General features: G+C 36.0%; 1 protein-coding gene across 2 annotated transcripts in view; it reads right to left on the bottom strand.

Moving 5' to 3' along the window:
• Positions 1-22,039, bottom strand: part of IMMP2L (inner mitochondrial membrane peptidase subunit 2) — a 478,971-nt gene that overhangs the window by 370,170 nt on the left and 86,762 nt on the right. The window contains exon 4 of one of the 2 annotated variants that reach the window (XM_075152438.1): positions 1,023-1,685. The exons of the other annotated variant lie outside the window; for it this stretch is intronic. Coding sequence (XP_075008539.1) covers positions 1,667-1,685 — 19 coding nt within the window. The 3' untranslated portion in view covers positions 1,023-1,666. Of the gene's footprint in view, positions 1-1,022; positions 1,686-22,039 lie in introns of those variants that run through there. 2 annotated transcript variants of the gene reach the window in all.

The following is a 22,039-nucleotide window of genomic DNA, read 5'->3' as shown; positions in this document are numbered from 1 at the left end:
GTAACAGCAGAACAAATAAACAGAAACTTAATACAAACACACTTTATGTATGTATGTATAATAATCAATTGATCATCAACAAATTTAGGCTAAGATGATAGTATCTGATCCTGCAAGAAGAGATTCTGGAACAATCTTCCAATTAAAGCACTGGGTACACAAAGTTATAAAAAAATACTATATCGTGTGACAGTTTGTAATGGGAAGGTACTGGCTGAAGTGATGCAGTAATTAATAATAGTAATTTCCTCTCTTACTAACTATATATTCTGCAGCAGAAAACTAAGAGAAAACTCATTGAATTCTAAATCTCACCAGGATAAGTCAAGAAAAAGATCTCATATTTTGAATTATTAAAAAATAAAAAGATTAACAGTACTTTTCAATACAGTCAACTTTCAGGTAAAAAAAAAAATCTTAAAAAATGCATTGGAAATCTTAACTATAAATTGACTACTCTCTAAATTCAAGAAACATCAAAGAAAATTCCTAGTGAAATCAGAGACCCAGCTTCACTAAAGGGACAATTTCTTTCCTGGAGGAAACAAGGAGTCAACAGAAAAAAAGACACCTTACAGAAGAAGTGCATGTAGAATTAAGCTATATTTATTTAATTGAGGAAGTGCATATCCATCCTCCAATCAACTCCAAACTTATGAGACTCAAAATGCAAAATGTTTTAAAATCTTAGAACTAAGCTAAATAGCATAAATTCCTCCAGCTTAAAACATCAAGGAAATAAAATACGTCAGTCTGAGAGGTTTCTATTGTATTTGCAGAATAAAATATTTCAATATCGATTTTTTAAAAATTTTAATTAAAAATGTTAAGTAGTAGCAAAAATCAATTTCAAGGTCCTACACCCAGACAACACCTATTCTGGCTACGGATTACAAGAATATTTTTTAAATTATCACAGCATCTTAATCAGTAAATTGGTGTAGGGCAGCATGCAGACTTGACAGCTGTTCTAAGTTCACAGTCTAAATAGGATCACGAAAAAAATTTGCTTCTTACGTCAAGAACAATTTACACACACGTACACCACTTAGTTTGATGTTTTATACTACTTAATGTGGTACTGCTGCCATTCCAAAACCTCATATAAAAAAATTTCTGAAACATACCTCATAGGACACTCAATGTCCTCTCTGGAGCCAGAAAAATGACTTATATTTGGGTTCTAAATTCTTGACTGCTGTTTTACATTCAACAGAACACTTTTCCAAATTTAGACAAAAAGGAAAGCAAATGGATTATAGGTCAAAATTTCTGTAAATCCATATTTAATTCCTTTTAGTATCCAATTATCAACTTTTCTATATTTACACTCCCTTTCCATTTGAAGATATATTTTTCTAGAATCTAATTATGTTTTTGGCAGGAACATTGCCCAGAGCATTCTGGAGTTCTGCAGATTCTTAACACCAAAACTCCTGGCAGAATCTCTATACAGCAGATAAAATTCTAGTAAAAAAGGCAAGAAAGAAAAAGCAGCAAAAATGAAAAATCTCTCCTCATCTCTTTCATAACCAATGTTCTTACTTTGTCCCATTTGGCCAAAAGTGAAAAGCTGTAACAGGGCTCCAAGGTATAATTTTGGATGGGTACACTTTTCATTGGAAGCAATCTGAAGTTTCAGCAGTCATTGTTTCAATTATTTTTTTCATACAATAAGGAGGATCCTTTGAGAGAAAAAATAAATGAAAAAAAAATTTTTAAAAATCATTAAAAAGTTTTAGTATTTCATTACTCATGTATATAAATTCTATGAGAACGAAACTTTAGTTATAACCCCCTTTTCCCCAAACTCAACTCCAACACATGGAAATTTAACAAGCGTTATAGAAAATTAAACACTAGAGGCAGGAAATAGAAAAGTTTATGTTAAACTGCAAAGAAATGCAAAGGATTTGTTAAAGAACATATGAAAAGAATTTGAAATATCCTCTCTCTTGATATCACTTCCACTGTATAAAAGAAAACGGTATTATGAATCACCAGCATGGAGAATGAGTGAATGAATGAACTACTACTGATTTCTCCCAACTAATCTTCTGACAATATCATCCCACAAAAAGAGAAAATTATTTAGTATTCATGAGAAAAAAACATCATAAACACTGTACATCATATTATAATATAACTTCATAAAAGAACTTTACAAAGCCAATATAAGTTCTTCAATAATAATACAAAGTATTCTTAAGACACATATTCTTCATTTCTGCAAATTGTTTTGCAGCGAGTATGGAACATAAAATCATAGCATCATAGAATCATAGAATCATTAAGGTTGGAAAAGACCTCTCAGATCATCGAGTCCAACCATCAACCCAACACCACCATGCTCACTACACCGTGTCCCTAAGCGCCTCATCTACACATCTTTTAAATACTTCCAGGGATGGTAACTCAACCACTTCCCTGGGCAGCCGCTCCAAGGCCTGACCACTCCTTCAGTAAAGAAATTTTCCCTAATGTCCAGTCTAAACCTCTCTTGGCGCAACTTGAGGCCATTTCCTCTCGTCCTATCGCTAGTTACTTGGCAGAAGAGACCAACACCCACCTCGCTACAACCTCCTTTCAGGTAGTTGTAGAGCGCGATGAGGTCTCCCCTCAGCCTCCTCTTCTCCAACTGGGAGAACTGGTTGTTTACAACCCCAGTTCCCTCAGCCGCTCCTCATAAGACTTGTGCTCCAGGCCCTTCACCAGCTTCGTTGCCCTTCTCTGGACACGCTCCAGCACCTCCATGTCTTTCTTGTAGTGAGGGGCCCAAAACCAAACACAGTATTCGAGGTGCGGCCTCACCAGTGCCGAGTACAGGGGCACGATCACCTCCCTGCTCCTGCTGGCCACACTATTTCTGATACAGGCCAGGATACCACTGGCCTTCTTGGCCACCTGGGCACACTGCCGGCTCATGTTTGGCCGGCTGTCAACCAGCACCCCCAGGTCCTTTTCCTCTGGGCAGCTTTCCAGCCACTCTTCCCCAAGCCTGTAGCGTTGCCTGGGGTTGTTGTGGCCGAAGTGCAGGACCCGGCACTTGGCCTTGTTGAACCTCATACAGTTGGCCTTGGCCCATCGATCCAGGCTGTCCAGGTCCCTCTGCAGAGCCTTCCTACCCTCCAGCAGATCAACACTCCCGCCCAACTTGGTGTCGTCTGCAAACTTACTGAGGGAGCACTCGACGCCCTCATCCAGATCATTGATAAAGATACTGAACAGGACCGGCCCCAGTACTGAGCCCTGGGGAACACTGCTCGTGACCGGCCGCCAACTGGATTTAACTCCGTTGACCACAACTCTCTGGGCTCAGCCGTCCAGCCAGTTTTTTACCCAGCGAAGACCGCACCTGTCTAAGCCGTGAGCCGCCAGCTTCTCTAGGAGAATGCTGTGGGAGACAGTGTCAGTGTCTTTACTGAAGTCCGGGTAGACCACATCCACAGCCTTTCTCTCATCCACTAGGTGGGTCACCTGGTCATAGAAGGAGATCAGGTTGGTCAAGCAGGACCTGCCTTCCATGAACCCGTGCTGGCTGGGCCTGATCCCCTGGTTGTCCCGGACATGGCTCGTGAGCGCCCTCAAAACGAACCGCTCCATGATCTTCCCCGGCACCGAGGTCAGGCTGACCGGCCTGTAGTTCCCCAGATCCTCCTTCTGGCCCTTCTTGTAGATGGGCGTCACGTTGGCAAGCCTCCAGTCGTCCGGGACCTCCCCAGTTGACCAGGACTGCTGGTAAATGATGGAGAGCGGCTCGGCAAGCTCCTCCGCCAGCTCCCTCAGTACCCTCGGGTGGATCCCATCTGGCCCCATAGACTTGTGAACGTCCAGGTGGCGTAGCAGGTCATTAACTTCTTCCTCTTGGATTATGGGGGGTTTATCCTGCTCGCCGTCCCTGTCTTCCAGCTCAGGGGGCTGAGTACCCTGAGGATAACTGCTCTGACTATTAAAGACTGAGGCAAAGAAGGCGTTAAGTACCTCAGCCTTATCCTCGTCCTTGGTGGCAACGTTCCCCCCCGCATCCAGTAGAGGATGGAGATTCTCCTTGGCTCTTCTTTTGTCATTAATATACTTGTAAAAGCATTTTTTGTTGTCTCTCATGACAGTGGCCAGGTTGAGTTCTAGCTGGGCTTTTGCCTTTCTAATTTCCTCTCTGCATGACCTAACGAGATCCCTGTACTCTTCTTGAGTTGCCTGCCCCTTCTTCCAAAGGTGATAAACTCTCCTTTTTTCCCTGAGTCCCAGCCAGAGCTCGATCAGAGCCAGAACATCATTCCAGAGAAAGCCTAATTCTTAAACAGAATCCGAGAGAATAAGGGACTTTAAGAGGTCTCCAAATTCATCCTTATACTCCAAAGCAGGTACTTCTTTACCTACAGTATTCTTGACAGATGCTTTCCAGTCTCTTTTTATGCACTGCCAAAGTCAGAAGATCTACAACTTCCTTAGGCAATATAAACCAGTGCTTTTATTTCACTGTCAAAAATGGTCATCTCATGTGTTGTTGTTTTTTTTCCCTAATACCCAACCTAAAAATCCCTCACTCTTATCTAAATATACAGTTTAAAAAGCAAGTCAGCATTCCACAGTTGGGATCATTATGCTTGAGTTTGGGTGAATTGTTAATTTAACAGCTGATTCTAGGAGTTCTATCAGCAAATTATCCTAGATGGTTTTCTTAAATTTAGCACGGAAATATTAAAGGAAAATATCATAAATTATTTCCTAGTTATAATATTCACTGTGTATACAGACACATCTAATATATGTACCTCAATAATCCAGCACATACCACAATTACAGAATTAACACCTCCTTAAAAAAAGCATAAATATTAAACTTCTAAAGAAAGTATAGTTAACAGAAAGAATAGTTAATCTCTTGAAAGGGGAAAAAAAAAATCAGAACTTACTTGCTCTGAGTGTCCAAATTGCGTATTCTGTGGCTCAAGAATATATAAAAAAATACTTTTTAAAATTACAAAGAATGTAAAGTAATTTAACATAGTTACCACAGAGAAAATTATATTGGGTGCAAGGAAGAGATTCATATGATGTAATTTATTCCTAGAAACATTGTGGCCATTTTGGGCACCAGCACAGGATTGAATTCAGAGCTTGTGGAGGTCACAGGAGCTCATTAGAAAGAATATAATACGATCCCTTACAAGGGCAAGGAACAGGTTGAAAAGATGAAGTCCCATTCAGACCTAAGTTTCTTTGATGTCAAGAAGGAGTAAAGCAAAGCAGAGATCCTGCTAAAGACACTCAATGAAAAAAGAGGTTTAGATGTCAGAAGGAGTACATTTGCTGTTTATTGTTACTATAGTCAAAGAATGAAGATTTGGCTTACAGAATTTGCAAGTAAACATGATGGCACGCAAGACATGCATTACTAATTTGATCAATTCCTGTACCTTCTGGAAAGATGCCAGAAAGGCTTTGAGTATCATCTCACATCTGTAGGAGAACAATATATTTAAATCATCTAAAACCTTGCAAGAATAAAATTTTTTTCTCAAAAGCTTTTGAATAAGCTTTAAATACCACAAAATACTTTTTAATGAATGGCCCTTCCTGCTGGATTCAGTTGGATGAGCATTTATTGAAGCACTAATTGTCACCACTACTTTCAGATCTCCATCAGTTCTCATAAATGTCCATATGTTCTTTGGTTAAAAAGTGCAGCTTAATGACACAGGAAAGTGCAAGCCAATTTATCATCCTTCCTTAACCTTTTGAAAAATAAATTAGTTTTTATGAGAAACAATCACTGTAAATAAAGTAAAAAGCATTTCAATTCTATCATAATATGGTGTCATTTTGCGTTAAATCTTGACGCAATTGCTTAACTTTAAAATTATTTAAATCAACCATTATTTTTTTTCCTGACCTAAGTGTTTAGTATTTATAGAAGGGCAGAGACACAGACCAACTTTGCAAATAGCTATTTATGTTTAAGATGTGACTACCCACCAGGTGTTTATACATCCCTTTCAGCTGAGCCACATTTCTACAGTACAACCTCTATTTTCAACATATTTATGCTAGTATAAAATTCTTTGTGCTACAGCAATTTATCATCCCTTTAAACACCTACACTTATGTAAAGGATTTTAACCAGTATAACTGAATCCACACTAGAGGGTGCTACTATTTTAATTTTAAAAGGTTTTTACAGTCATTGCAGTTTCAGAGCAGCTCATTTTATGTTTCAGAAATGCTTTGGGACAACAGATTGCTATCAAATGAGAATTGAACTTATGATCACAGACATGCTTTTGTGCTTAAGTTCAAGTTTTGCCATGTGTTGCCCTAGCCAACTGTACATAAAATAAAAGAAACCTGCTACCAACCTCACGTGTTACACTGGAACCTGTACTTAACACTTCAATTAAAATATTTTCTCTTCAAAGCAACAAAGCTCATAATAAATACTGGACAGCCTTTTTTCCCTATCCGCCTCACTATAGACCACCAGACACATCACTGGTACCTATCAAGTCCCGTTCCAAATCTAGAAGTTTTTTATTTTTTGCTATCACAATTGCACATCAGCGCTTTTATTACACATTTGAATAAATCAGTTAAAAAGAAGATGAAGAATTTTTAGCATCAGAAAAACAATTTATAAAATGAATACTGATAGACTTGAAACTGCCCAAAATCGTACCACCTCTTCCAAAACAAGAATATGTACTTTTCCCATGTTGCATTTTTGGTGAAGTGGGAATAATTAGCTTCTACTAAATAAAAAAGTGAGGTTTGAATCTTCAACAGCCTTTGAGAAAAAGTAATCAGTATCTTAAACACATATATCTACTCATTTATAAACAGATTATGTAAGTGTTAAGGAGTGTCAAATATGGTTCCTCTCACAAGGAAAAAGAATTACCTAAATGAATATCATTTGAATCTATTAAAAAGCTCTTCTCTCAGAAAACTTTTTTGCACTTTGCAGTTCGCCTTTCTATGTGATCGTCACTGTTATTCCAATAAAAGTGTTAAGTACATTCTCATAAGTTTCCTTCAGTTCTGAGAGTTTTGTCGTGTTTAGTAGTAAATCATTGAAGTACAAAGAAATGAAAAGAAAGAACAGAGCAATGTAGAGGAAAAAAAAGATTAAAAAGGAAAACCCACTTTACAAAATACATACAGCTTGAAAGCTTCAAACAGAATTTTGCCTCAGGCTGCAGAATAGCCTTTGCAGGAGCTGGCTTCCATACCAATAATTCTCCATCTTCCTTGATCCATATGAAGCAACATTACTTAATGTGCTGCCTCACATCTCATCTTCCTACCCACACGTTGAACTTTCTGTGAAAACAGGCATTACTGGAAGGTCTTAAGTGTATCATGTCAAGGCCCATTTGTCCTCGTCCACATTTCTGGATTACAAAAAATTTTACTGTTGTCCATTTCTATCATTCATCCAATACCAAAACCATTCCAGAATGCATATTACAGATCCAGAAAGAACTTGAAGAAATAGTGTATTTTTTATTCAGCTTTTACTTCCTCAGAGATTTCTGTCTCTCTTACCTGCAGGTTCTATCCAAAGAATAAGGGGAGAGAAGATATTACTCTACCCTCTCTCTTCTACCTTTTCCACAGACAAAAGGAAAAGATTCATAAATGCACTAAAGTGAAGGGAAAGGTTTTGGTCTACGACATAACAAATAACAAGCATGATGCCACAGAAGGATCCTGTGAGAAAATGTTCTCCAAGCTAGGGTGTATAAATCCAGGTGATCTGAGCTGGACTGAAAGAAAAGAAAGATTTTACTCTAGTTCCAGTTCTTCTGCAGGAAAAAAAAAAAAGTCAAATCACAACGTAGGAGACTAGAGAGGACAAAAATATCTCAGCTGAATGAAATGCATAAATGAGTAAACTTCAGAAAATTGTAATGAACACATACACTGATTAAGGGGTACTATGTGCACTGCACAGTGAAACACAGTGCAGATTTAAAACAACAACAACAACAACAACAACAACAAAACAAACCACAAAGCCAAAGAACCCCAAAAAACAAATAGGTGAAGTTTTAAGAGTTTGAAACATTTTGAAGCCTCTCGATTTCTGGTCTCTCTCCCCACTCTCATTCTCTCTCTTCCTTCTACCCCTTCCCCTCTTCCCCTGCTCCCTGCCTCCCTCTGTCTATTTTTCTAGGAAAAAACAGACAATGAAAGTGCTTCATTAAGTTATCAGAAGGATATAGGCACCGTTTAAATTTTTCAGATGCATCTCCACTTTGAAAAGCTTAGTTTATTCATCCAAGGAAGAAGTCATTAGGTAAAAATTACAAGTAACAAATAGCAAATATTCATATCAGAATAGTTAGCAAATAATTTACAACTAGAAACTACCCATTTCAAGGATGTATTAAAGATTTAAAAACAATACATTTGTATAAAAATAATGTGCTCTGTTTACTGATAATTCTGCAAATCTAATATAATCTTTTTACAAATATATATTGTGAATTGCTTGCACAGCTGCAGGAACAAATATAATGGTTAAAAGTTCTTTATTTTTTTCTGAAAATATTTAAAGAAAGTAAGATTTTCATATCTCATGTTAAGATCATCAGGATAACTTTGGTAATCAAAACAACTAGCCACACACTTAACCAGTATTAGGGTTCAAAGACTCCTAAACATCCCATAAAACAACCTATTTCTGGGCAACAAGATGCAAGGGAAGACCAACATTACAGAACCCCTAAGGTACTATTTCTTGCCCACTTTCACTATTCAACAACATGGGTTGAATGAATACGGGAATGGACAGGTTATGAAAATTGTTGTTTGAGGCAACGAAAACAATTATTTCAAAACAATTATTTTTAAGATTACCTCAAAAATGAGGTAACTTCAAAGAATTGCTTTCCTTTAACATGTGTCTCTCACAAAGTTCATGGTAAGGTTCTTGTTTTATTCCATGTACAAATTGAAACCCTGATTTTTAAGAAAATCTATCACTGAATACAGTTTTTTTATTTAACTATTTACAAGATAAACAAATACGTTTTACCATCTCATAGCAATTCAAATCATATTCTTAAGAAAGGTTTTAGAAGCAATAGGTCACTTAGCAATTCTCTTCACCACTTAACCAGAAGCCCCATAATAATACTGTAAAATGTTATCAATTAATATTAATTAATTTACTATGCATGATATTGCTAACACATATAATCTGTACCACCCAAGGCATTCTCTCTTTCCTGCAAGAGTAATGTTAGACATCGTTAAGAGCTGTATAATACATATTTGCATGGAGAAATGCACAACAATTGCATGACTAAGGTGAGAGCAGCCTTATAAATGTATCATTTCATTCCTGAAATCTTTTCCTCAGAATCTACTTTTAATGCAGTAGGAAAAATTATGTCCTTCAAAACTTGCTCTGTTTATGAGCAAAAACATTTGTGATTGCTATTTATTTTCTTCTGGTCTGTTTTACTTAAATTTGCCCTTAATTTTTCCCCCAAACACTTGAAACCTCTATATACACAAAATTTCATCAAGTTTGATTCATTCAGACAGCCTTCTGTGGACAAGTAATCTTGCTCATTTTATTTGATCTGTTTGCATAGGTTCATGTGTACTGATGTCATCTGGGAAAAGAAGGGGAAGTTTCCAAATGGCTGATATAGAATCAACTAGTATGGATAAGTCAATCATTTTGCAGCTGTAAAAACAGATTTTGGTGCAGTTTGTGTCTCATCGTTGAAGTATATAATGTAATTTTTATACAAGAAGAAAGATATTCCCTGTCTATAATAATGGAAAGAGCACCACACAGAGACTAGATAATACTTCTGGGAAGGGGATGCTGAGCTAAGCAGACCTTGGTCTGAGCCAGCATAGTCATTCCTGTACTCTTACTTAATGTCACTTTGGAAAAAGGTCAGTTCCATACTTACATGAAAAAATACAGTAATGATAAAGTAAGAAAGCATGCTTGGAAAGAAAAAAAAAAAGATTTAAAAATGCAAGCTATGTGCAGTACAAAGGGAAAATAGAAGTATGAAGCCTTAATTTTATCTTCCTTTCACTAGTCATTATAGCCATTTCCAAGATAATTTCAAATAATTCTGTACATATTTCTTAAATAAGCCACAAATTTTGACAAAGGCTGCAATAATTCAAATACTATTGTCAGATTCCAGCCGCATTAGGACACTACGCCCCTCACCACATTGCAAATCTAGCATCCCCTGAAAAAGGGCACGCTCAAGGAAAAGCATTTGTAGGTGTATTGTCACAAGATTTCACTTTCTAGCCACCGTTCTTAGCAGCGAATCATTCTGAGTGTTCAGAATATAATTCTAAAAGCGTTCCACTCCGGTAAAAATACATTGAAGCACATAAAGTGTCTTTAGATTTGGCGGGCCTCTGATTCTTCATTTCCAAAACCAAGAAAATGCAGCCATTACTAAGACACGAGGATTGGGGTTGTATGACTGCATGCTGGTGCTGAAGAGGATGCAGCGGTATTTAGAGTTGTATTTTACCTGCCATGGGACAGGTCCAAGGACCTGCAAAGCACAAGCCTGGGTGCGGGCAGAGCTAAGAAACCAGAACAGGAATTTATTACCATGAAATCGAAGAGGTCATAAAAATGTGGAAAAAGTCATCTCATTGTTTCATTCTATCCATGCGGAAAGAAAAAGAAATCTAACTTGGAAATGCTTTCTTACCTAAAATTTGACTAATTTATGTCCTGATGCACATGTGGCACTGAACCAAGATTTTGCTTAGCTTGGGAATTGCTAAAAAATGTTTAGAAGTATAAGCAGTTACAGCTAGGAAAGACGCAACAATCAGCTAATAACCATCCCACTCAAATACATACAGGTTGGCACTGTAAACAAGTACATGAAGCTGAGACCATGCCTTCTGGGTAGCCAGGAATGGGTAATACCTGTAAACAATTAGCACAGGTAGGGGATGGAGTAGGCAATAGATACTCTTTGTTTCCAAAACACACCCTGATGCATTACATTTAGCAACTTCGTTAAAGCACTTCAGTTTGTATCAGTATTACAGTATTATTAAATAGTCACACTGAAGTTTGTCTAATATACTCCCTTGCCTAAAAACTTTCAAAAATATTTAGCTTTTCATTTATTTTTATTTCAACCTAGACATGAAAAATATCTAATATTTCTTTTTTGAAGTTCTAAAGTCAAAGTCAATAATAAAATACAGCACAGAATAATGCAAATGATATGTAGTAAAAAGAAATGAGAAATTAAGTCTTCTGAGATTCCAGGGAGAGAAGTTTATTGCCAGAATTAAAAGAAAGAAAAGAAAAACAACCAAGCATGATATTTTGTACACAAGTATACAGATACAGATATCATAGCTTCTTCCTTGAAAGCATCGATGCTAAACACATTCCCACTATTCCCACTTACCCTGTCAACAGTAGACCTTTTATGGAATGTTTCTCCCACAAAGGCTCACAACTCTATGAGCAGGACATTTCTTTTCTAGGATCTAGGATTACATGTCAGTATTTGACTAGTCGTTTAATGTTAATACTCCCATTAAGGAAAGAAAGAAATCCTGATTTCAAAGTTATCTGATATTTAGGTACCTTTTAAATTAACAGCATGTATTAGTTTTTTAATGTATTAGAAGTTTTTGAGATTTTCTAGGGACCTTGTATGTGACTATACCCACCACTTAGCTAGTGCAGTACTAGCTGCACTAGAGCTTCCGAAAACAGTATTTCCTCCACCCACACTGTATTCTGTTCTACACTGCCACTCAATCAGAGGGGGAATTAAGACAACTAATACGTCTTTTGATAAGAGACCTGAGCTCTGGAGGAGGTTACTACAACTGCGCGGACACAAGGCTACCTTCTGAAGGGAAGCAGCTTGCTAGCACATTCTGCCACAGCATGTTCTTTGCCCACATTTGTAGGACCCATTAAAAAAAAAAAAGAGGAATCATTCAGTATCAAAGTAGGGACTATGGTATAGAATGAAAGCACAAAAAATCAAGTGAAAATTATATTTACATCTCTGTAAGCTAAAATAAGTACATCTTGTACACACAGAAATCTGTGTTTCACATTAGTGTCCAACTCCACAAAGCCAGCTTTACTTTCTGTTTATTGGTATTGTCATAATATGAAAAATAAATACCATTTGTTAGGAAAGCAGCCGCTACACAAAATTAACAGACATATTCTGCTTCAGGGCATGAATACAAGAAAATTGTCAGACATTAATAATGTAGACAGAGCATTTTCCTGGGAAAATGAGGATCCAATGGAACAACAGATAAATCATACCCAACTGCTCACTGTTTGTTGTTTCACAATCTGTTGTATTTTATCGAATATGACTAGTACAAGTCTGTTACAGCCATAAAAAAACATTAGTGGAAATTAATATGTAAATTACTGTACTGCTTGTGTGGGATGCCATTTCATTAATTTGAATTCACTGATATGACTGTGTAATCTAAATTTATGAGTTTTCCAACTGCCTCTCCGTGGAGAATTCTGTATTTATTGAATTTTGCTTTAGAAGTATTTTATGCGTTAAATAATATCTGCATGGCAGTAATGTACATGAATGGGTTGGAATTTAATATATATATAAAAAATATATACCAGGCATTTTGCCTGTGAGAAAACATAACCTACAGTGCAAAAAATGCATGTAGATATTTCCTTTTAAAACATTTTTAGTCAGCAATGAAAACAAATTATTGGAACAGGGAACAAAAGCAGTTCTTGAAGTTCTCAGTAAAGTAAATATTGCTCATAATTATTTTGTTGAAAGAAATGCAAATCTTCTTCTTGTTAACATAAGGGGTTTATGATGCACAGAACTTCTTATGTCACCCATCAGAGTTTAAGAAGAAAAAAGCACAGTCTAAATAGCACCTAAATTTGAACAAGGAGCTTTATCAATACATAGGGCAGCTTCAAGGTTAAAGCTTCAATATCAAGTTTTTGAAAAAGCCACCAAGAAATGATAAAATTCTTTACCATTCAACACTTTTCATTAACTAACATCTGGACACAAAGATAGTAAATGCTTTGCATAATCTTGGCTTTAATATTCTGTAGTTTCCTAGATGTAAAATGAGGTACCCAAATAACATACTATCAAAATGTTTCTGAAGCAAATACTGCAAATACAATGTTTCCTTTCTGAAGAAAACACAGCAAATGCTACAGAAAAGAAGTAAAACTTACTAAAAATACAACAAAACATTTACTCAATTATGAAGATCTAATTTTGGAAGTGTGAAAATTTCAGGGTTGAAAAATATTTCTATGATCAAAAAGTTTTATTTTTACTTATTGACAGCATTGTAAAGTGTTTTTTTCCCATTGTGATTCTAAATGTTTTGACATGACCTATTTGCTGGTGGGACACGCTACTGGCTTGATTATTTTGCAAATACGCAATTTTGTTAAGCAACAGGATTGTTTCATTACTATGCCTCATCGAAGTATTTATCTAGGAGTGTCTATGGTGCAGTTTTACCACTAGACACTTCAGTCTTTTTCACATCGAGACTTGTATCCATAATCAAAATGGTTTTTTATGTATCATCTAGCCTTTATATGTAGAAAACCCCTTTGAAACGGTGTTTTTGGGGGCGACAAAAGGGAGGATTTGGTATCAGATTTGTGGAACCACGACACGATGAAGAATATATTCCCAGTCAGCAGTGAACGTCTTGCGCTTGTCAAATCCTCCTGTCAGCATCCCCTACAGCTCTGCTGACTACCAGGAACACCTGTCTGCTCCAAGGTCACTCTGATTCAATGTCACCTTGCACTGAACATGCTCACACACAATTAGGATTTCAGTATCATCTTGCAGGGAATTCTGAGATATCTGTCCTTTTACTTATAATTGATTACTAGGTAATTATACTTTGTGAATAGATATGACCTTATAAATTGGAACCTTGAATTAGTTTGTCTGGATGGCAAAGCAGCATGCACAGATGTGACACAAAGAAGCATGTACAGACACGAGTGTCTCTTAGATGCAATGGCTACAATTTATTTATTTATATCAATTATATGGAGATAGCATTTTCACACGTTTCATTCCACTGATTTCCTACTAAAGGAATCTTTTTTCTTTTTTTTTTTTCAAATTGAGGTAGAGATATGATTTATAGGTAAAACATCATCAGTTTTTTGCCTCCTAAAACATTTCCACCGACTTGCTATTTAGGAAGCTACCTATTTCATGGTAAATACTGCAGAGTCTTAAAAAAAAAAAATGCTGTCTTTCCTACTATTGAATACACATACGAATCAAACAGCCATCACATGCCCACAGACCTGCATTCAGGTGTAAACTACAAGAGCAGGTAAGAACTACAACAAAAGTCTTTGTTTTGACTTGACCTTAGCATTAAAATGAGTGTAATACATAGCTTTGTTCTGTTCCCCTGGGTAACTGTAACTTTTATTAGAATCTTATCCTCCAGTTGTTCTGAGATTGAAACCTTCTCTTCAAGCCTGTAACCATCATTTTCTATCCTAACCTTTGCAAAACATAGCAAGCAATTGTCAGAAGACATACATTCCTCAGCAGCACTCAACCTACTTACCAGCCACCTCTTCCTACACAGAGAAACATTTTCTTTCTGTTATCTCATGTTAAACTGTTATTTTCTTCTGTCTAAAAAATGGAATAACAGATTTCAGGAAAAGGAAAGGGGAATGATTCAACTCTTCAAATGACCAGAAGAATATTGATGCCATTGCTGTCCCTCATAGAAAAATTCCTTTTGTCACTGCAGAAATCAGTGCAGAAGTTTTAAAGACCAACTCATCATGGATCTTGTAAAACTATCTTCTCTGAATTTCTGTAAGCATTGCCTGGTTCTGCATATGCAAAGACAAGTATGTTTCTACTGAAAAATTACAAGGCTTTCTACTGGAAAAGAAGATGCAACCTAGTCTCAGTCAAAACACAGATAAAAAGATACCTCAAACATAAAAATCTGCTAAACCTTCCCCATGCATTGTTGGTACTCTTGACTGTTTTCATAACATTGGCTAGCAGTTTATTAGCTCTAGGCTGTTTACCTGCTGAGAGTCAATACCAATCAGAGTTCTTAAGAGTGCAGATACTGAAAGTCATTACAGAGGACCAGTCATGGTGGGTGTTGGCTGCTATGACTCTAAGATGCTTTCTAGGTAGACCTCTGGAAAGTGCCATCTGAAGTCTTGCTGCCATGGCTGGCCATGTTAGGTCTCCAGCACTGACCTAACAGGGATACCTAGTACAGGTTCCACAGAGTGGAGCTATTTCAGTAAAAAGTGATCAAGTAGAGGGATGTTTTATGACAGCTCTTTCTCAAGTACCCTTATAATCCTCATTCTGTAGGTATCACCCAATTTTGCTCTTGGCAATTCGTATATAGTTTTCATTTAAAGTATCACAGCTTGTTAAAGTTTCCACTATAATTGACTGAAATGTACTTCAAACGTTATTCTTGTTCCCTGAAAGTAAAGGGATGAGGAAAGAAAATAAAATCAATCCCAGGAATTACTTATTTTGCCCCATGTCTTACAGTTTCTTTCCCTCTCAGTTGGAATCTAATAATGTGAAGAGCTGAACAGCTAATCTTTCAGATAAACAAGTCCATCTTCATATCTGATCCCTCTCCTCCTAAGCTCATCTTTTGTCTGCTGATTTAATAACCACAGCCAAGGACTTTATAGATTTTCTTCAAAGGGAGAAAAGTTGTGGTGATGGCTGGTTCTGCTCGTGACTTCATCACTCATTCTTCTGCTGAAGTCAACAGAAATATGCGATAGTATAATTATAAACTGCAGCAACAACCGGTTGACCCCACCTGCTACCAGGTCTTAACAGAGACTCTGCATCCTGCTTCACATTATTGACAATGACATCAAATCCCACCCTTAGCAGCTCCTAGAAAAACTGTACAATCTGTACTGTCACTCACAGATCCATCATATTTTAAAACCATAAGGAAGGAAATTCTACCACATTTATATTACATGCAACAGAATACTCTCACTGAAAAACCAGTAAAATTCACAGAAACCATCATCAAGCCTCCAATTGCTAAATAGTTTAGTTTTCTGGGAAACACAACAGATTTATTCCACGTGCAAAAAAAAAGTACAAACAACACCATGTTGGCCAAACCAACAACAAACCCACAACAGCAAATCATGGTCTATCTTCAGTAAGAACAAGGCCAATACTCAGAATTCTTGCCTAAATATAAATTGATTCCATTCTCATCCACAGCATGCCAAGTTACAAATGAGACACTAAATGTAGCACCATTTTATTATTCACACAAAATACACAGATAACATTCTTATCTTCTGGACTCCCTCAAATTTCTACAACAAGATTCAATAACCACTACTTCTCCATCAAACTGAATCTCAAATACACCTACAGCAGTATCAATTTCTTAGCCATTGTACTCAACATAAAAAAGAAGGTCTACAAACTACTATACATAAACACGTGCAAACTATCATATCCATCATTATAAAACTAGGTTCTTCTTGAAACACCCCAAGAAAGCTATAAAATACAGTAAGCCCCCAGACATCACCAACATTCACTGTGTATCATACTCTCACGATGCCCAGCTCAGCAATCTCAGACCCTTAACTAAATGAACAACACCACTCTAGAGAAATCCGTCAAATCTTTCACTGAGTCTTCTAAACTGCTCAGTTCTGACTCCGAGGGAGACTCAGAAAACCCAGATGATTCTGAGAGCTAAAACATAAACTCCGAAGGATGCTAAAAAACACAACAGAGAACATTAGGATTCTGATGCTTTATAATTCTCACTCATCCCTAACACAATGTTTCATATTCATTTCTATCTCCCTGCCTGAAAGGACTTAATGACAGTATTGTTTCTTCTCTGGATAATATCCTTTCTCCTTACGCCACCCCTGCTCCACAGATACCGCTATTTTTTTTTTCAGATGATGCAGCTCAGTAAACAGGTTAAACTTGTAACAACTCACAGTTGCACTTCAAGACCTCTCCTGCTATTTCAGACTTAAAGAGGCTCACGGGCTCAAAAGGAGGTCTATTTTCCAGTTATTGCAATTAGTCTAGGACATTACTACCTCCTTACAAAACTTATAAAGCTTTTATTCTTACAAAATCATAGTTACAATGCTATGAGTGCATTAAAGTATTTGTTGTTAGCATGAAAACTTTAAGTACCAACGTCTAGGGAGATAAATAAAACAAAACCATGTAGGGCTTCAAGAAGCCTGATTACAATGTTCTTTTGTCTACAGCAGAAAAAGTATTTCTACACTGCACAGAAAATTAAGATAATTATCTAGTAGTTTAATTTAAGGAAGAGCATACGGACCTCTTACTGCAGTAACAAGAGCAATTACTTTTGTGGTAAGTTAAATATTAGATTTGGAATGTTTTCAAACTAAGCATAATAATGTTTTAGCAGCAATTTACGCTATAAAAAATTCAAGCAGTGTCCTTTTATGCATCTGCAAATTTCATTTTTAACATGCTAAAACTTTACAGGTACCACAGTACAGAAATGATGTTAACCAGCATTTAACAGGTACAGTAAGTATGCTAAGACTTATATTACCATCTATGCAATTATTAGGTATAATTTAGATATGCATGTAAATTACATGGTATAGAGGTATAAAAGCAATCTATACAGTGATTCAGTTAGAGGGAGAACTGCTTTTTTGAAATGTGATCTGTTACTGGTTTCTATACTTGCTTTCATTAAGCCAAAGATACTGCAAGTATGATAACAAACTATTGAGATTAGCTTGCTAATGATGGTTGTAGTTTTGCATAAGACTATTAAACTCACATTGTATTTATTTCATTACGCAAGCAAACAATGTTTCTTATACTTTAATCATTTTCATTTGATTGTTTAGAAGGACAGAACCAATTAAAAACAAGCTTACTAAACTGTCCGATTTTCATGTAAGAGTTCTCAGGCATAAGAAATTCCAAAGCATATAGGCAATTCTAGTTGAGTTGAATACTACCACGAGACATCTGACCTACACACCCACCACATCCTTTGAAATATTGCTTTTTTCCCCAAAAAATAAAACAAGCAACATTAATTCAGTCACATGACAACAACTCTGTCTGTATGAAGTGTTCGTGTGCTACACACGAAGTGTAGCACTATGAAGTGCTACAAAGATTTCATTGAAATATACAAAACCTACACAAAGTTAAAAAAATGTAGCTTTATCCATATAATACTAAAAATAAAAATTATTTAAAGTGGAGAAATTGAGAGATCTTCTAATATTAGACCTCCTCAGATAAACTGTTTATTGCTTAATCCAGAATATTAACAAAAACAACAACAAAAAAAAGCTTTAGTTATTTCAGATATCTTAGTCATGAGTTACTAATCAGTGTCACTTCCCCATTTTACTTTCCATGTTTTGGACATAACAATTATCTTCACGCTGATGTTTGGCATGTTGTTCAAAATCTTAATCTTGGAAAGCTATAGCAAATTAAAGTTTGAAGGGGAGGAATCAGACTGATTTTTATGCTCATTTAATTTAAAAACAAAAAAATCCTGAAGTTACTGTTTTCAAAGTCCTTGTTACGCCTTCCAGAATTCTTCACAGGCCATTAAATCCATAATGTGGATTATTGCCTTTGGGTATTAAAAACAAACTATTAAAAAATGCTATTTTATTTACCAAGGTTGAAACCACACTAATTTTCTTCAATGAAGATTTCACAAGATTTTGGTATGTCATTTTAATATTTCTTAAGTAGCTAGATTATCCTGATAACAGCCCAGAGACAGCCATCACACTCCAGTACTTCAATAATAATCCATGAAATGAAACATACTGATTCAATGGAATACAACTCATTATGATCTCTTAAATTCAATAGGGGGAAAATCCACAGAGAAATACCGTATATGCCTCACAGTATATTCTACCCAGACCAGGAGCCCATCCAGCAGATGGGCTGGCCAGTCTCACATGTTACCAACTATGTAACTGCAAATATCTTACACACTGTGCACCCACATCAAAGAGGCCAGGTTTGGTAACTTGTACTACAAATTATTAAACCACAACTTATCTTATTCTTGGAAAATTAAAGGCGTTTCCTTGGAACAACTTAGTATATGGATTTTTTTGGAAGACAGATGAGTTTAAAGCTCATGGTTTTGGTTTTGCTATTATAAATTTACAGAATAGATGCAAGGTAATTTCTAATGATAACAGCTGGATAAATCAAAATTGTCACAGCAGAGTTATATATTATAAATTGTAGCTTCTGGAAGCATCACATCATCTTGTACCGCAACAGAGACTCACAGCTGCACAGGGCAGTTAAGGCTCCATCATTCTCCAACAATTCTCAACTTGCTCTCTTCAAATCCACTCAGCATCATACCTCACGCAGCCTTTGCATGGCCCTTTTCTTCTCTGTAAATAAGTAGCAGATGCTTTGCATATGTCAAAATAGTTTCTTGGCAGAGATTACAATACCAGCATCTATCCAAGGCTGTGGTAACAAGGATCCTGAAATTCCAAATGATTTCACAGGATATAAAAATGTTTCTCTGAAATTCAGCTTTTAACCATTAGATGTATGCCGAATAATTAAATCCAGAAACTTTTAGTTCTTAGTCACAATTTACTGAGTAAAAAACCAATTTGCTCTTCCAAGAGAAATACTCTTCCAGCAGCACTATTTTAAAATTGCCAGGAAAAAAGCTGATTTCTCTAAGAATTTCTAACCATATTTTATACATTACTCAAGACTACTTAACCCCATGTAACCATACACATTTTAGTTAGATTACAGATTAAAAAAGACTTCTGTCAGGGACCATACAATTCCAATGTGGCTTTTTTTTTAGGTGGCTTACAAATTAAAGAACAATTTCAATGAATTTTATTAATTATGTATGGCATTACCTTATTACAAGATCTTATGCATTTTCAAACAAAGGTCTACAATGCTTTTCTAAGTATGTGGATAAAAAAAGCAATTTTTCTCAGTAAATACAATATTTAAATACAAAACTTATGCAGTTTTCAACAGCAATAAAAGTAAGATAATTTATCATTCTAGAGTGTATTTTCTCCATCATCTGAAAATATACCAAGAGAATGGAGTAGACATTTTCAAATACTGATCAATACCCCAAAGACAAAAACTGTGGAATTTCTGATTTCTCAGTCATTTCCTTTAGCTACTTCAACACAAATGTATCTAAAACAAGCTATACCTAAAATAAAATCCCTTATGTTATTTTAAAATATTATATTTATATTTAAAATATTATAAAATATTTTAAAATTTCTTTTTTCCTCAATGTGTTACATTCATTATGAAAAGATTCTTATTTCTAATGGAGAAACATAAAGTAAAAAAAATTTTAGAGGAAACTACAGGACAACTTCTGTAAAGATTAGAAATATTCAGATAAAGTTTTTTGCATATTTAATATGATCACCTCTTTCAGGTAACTCCTGGTTAAAGTAAGAGAAAGAAAATGAAGGAACTATTATTTGAAAGGCTTTTCACACAGAACTTAGTTTTCTTGAATAGAGAGGACAAAAGGATCTCTTTTTCTCTAATCAGAGGCAGCACTAACCCTTTCTAGCTAGTGGGGATCTCAACAGTGTGTATAGCTTATGATATTGTACCTGTGACTTTCTGACTCTAAATGTAATTTAAAGAGAACATTCAGCAAATTAAAAAGGAAATTCATATTCAGGAACATAGTTCAAAGAGCACTACCTACTGCATCAGCAATTTGGACAAGAGAAAGTGAGCGGTGTTGGACATATTCATCCTCAATATACCTGGAAGCAATAAACCAAATCTACAGCTTGTATGAATCAGTACAGCTCCATTAATTTCAGTGATAACAGACCAATTAGCATGACCTGAGAAGCTGGCACAAATCTGTTAAGAGTTTTTCAGGCTTCAGTTTTTGACATAGAACTAGCTCTCAGAAGAGATGACATGTGAGTTGACTCAAACATAGCATTTGTAATGGTAGACGTCCATTAAAAGCATACAAATCTGAAAAATTAGTTTGAGTGCTAGGGTTCTAAAATCTATGGCTTAAAGATATTACACTAACTACTTATAAAAACACCAAAGCGGAACAGTGTAAATAAATTTGCATTTTTCTAAACTAACAGCAATTTGTACATATCTAACTTCGTATTTCCTTGACAAGGCACCTCATTGATTTTAAGTCCAACATTTAAACATTTCTGTTGTTCACAAAGCCCTGCAGGCACCTCAGTTCGCTCAGTGCCTAAGATTATGTTGCTAAAGCTTGCAGAAGAGAAGAACCAGAATACCCTATGGCACTGTAGTCATGGCATACTCCTGGGTATCAAATCTCCTCTGTCAGAGAAAGCGTGAGCCGCAGCCCCCCACAAGGCAGGGGTCATTAGTGAAGGAGGAAAGTGGTACTACTTCACTCCCTCTTCACCCATCCTTCTTTCATTTTTGAAAGGTGGACTTTTCTCAAAAAAAATTGAAAGTTTAAGTCCAAATTTTAGGATGTTGAGAAGACACAGGTGCTACCTTGCTGTTTAGACTAGATGCCCAAATTCCCAGGAGTTAAAGGCTTATGCCATTACTGACCAATTTAAATCCTTGCCTACCTACTGTGCCAGAATTTCATATCTCAATCCTGGCCCTTCTTCACATACACTGTATATAAAAATTGGATATTTAATTTCACTTGGCAAAGGGTATCTAAAGATTACAATTTAAATGCACATTATAATGCTTCAATCATTGTCTGAATCCAAGTTAAGTCTTGCAAAGATCTGAATATAGACTTGAACATTCTGGAATATATTCTTTTTTTTCACTGACATGCTCCCCTGGCCTTTTTAAAAAACTGTATCTGAAATCTTCTATTGAAATGGAATTTAATCACAATGCACATTTATATGCCTTACACTGCTGACCAGATTATTAACCTAAAATATTAATCAG

The sequence above is a fragment of the Calonectris borealis genome, chromosome 1 (genome assembly GCF_964195595.1).
Source record: "Calonectris borealis chromosome 1, bCalBor7.hap1.2, whole genome shotgun sequence".
Classification (NCBI taxonomy): Eukaryota; Metazoa; Chordata; class Aves; order Procellariiformes; family Procellariidae; genus Calonectris; species Calonectris borealis.
Note: the sequence above shows the minus strand (reverse complement) of the source record. Positions and strands in the feature narration are given on the sequence as shown.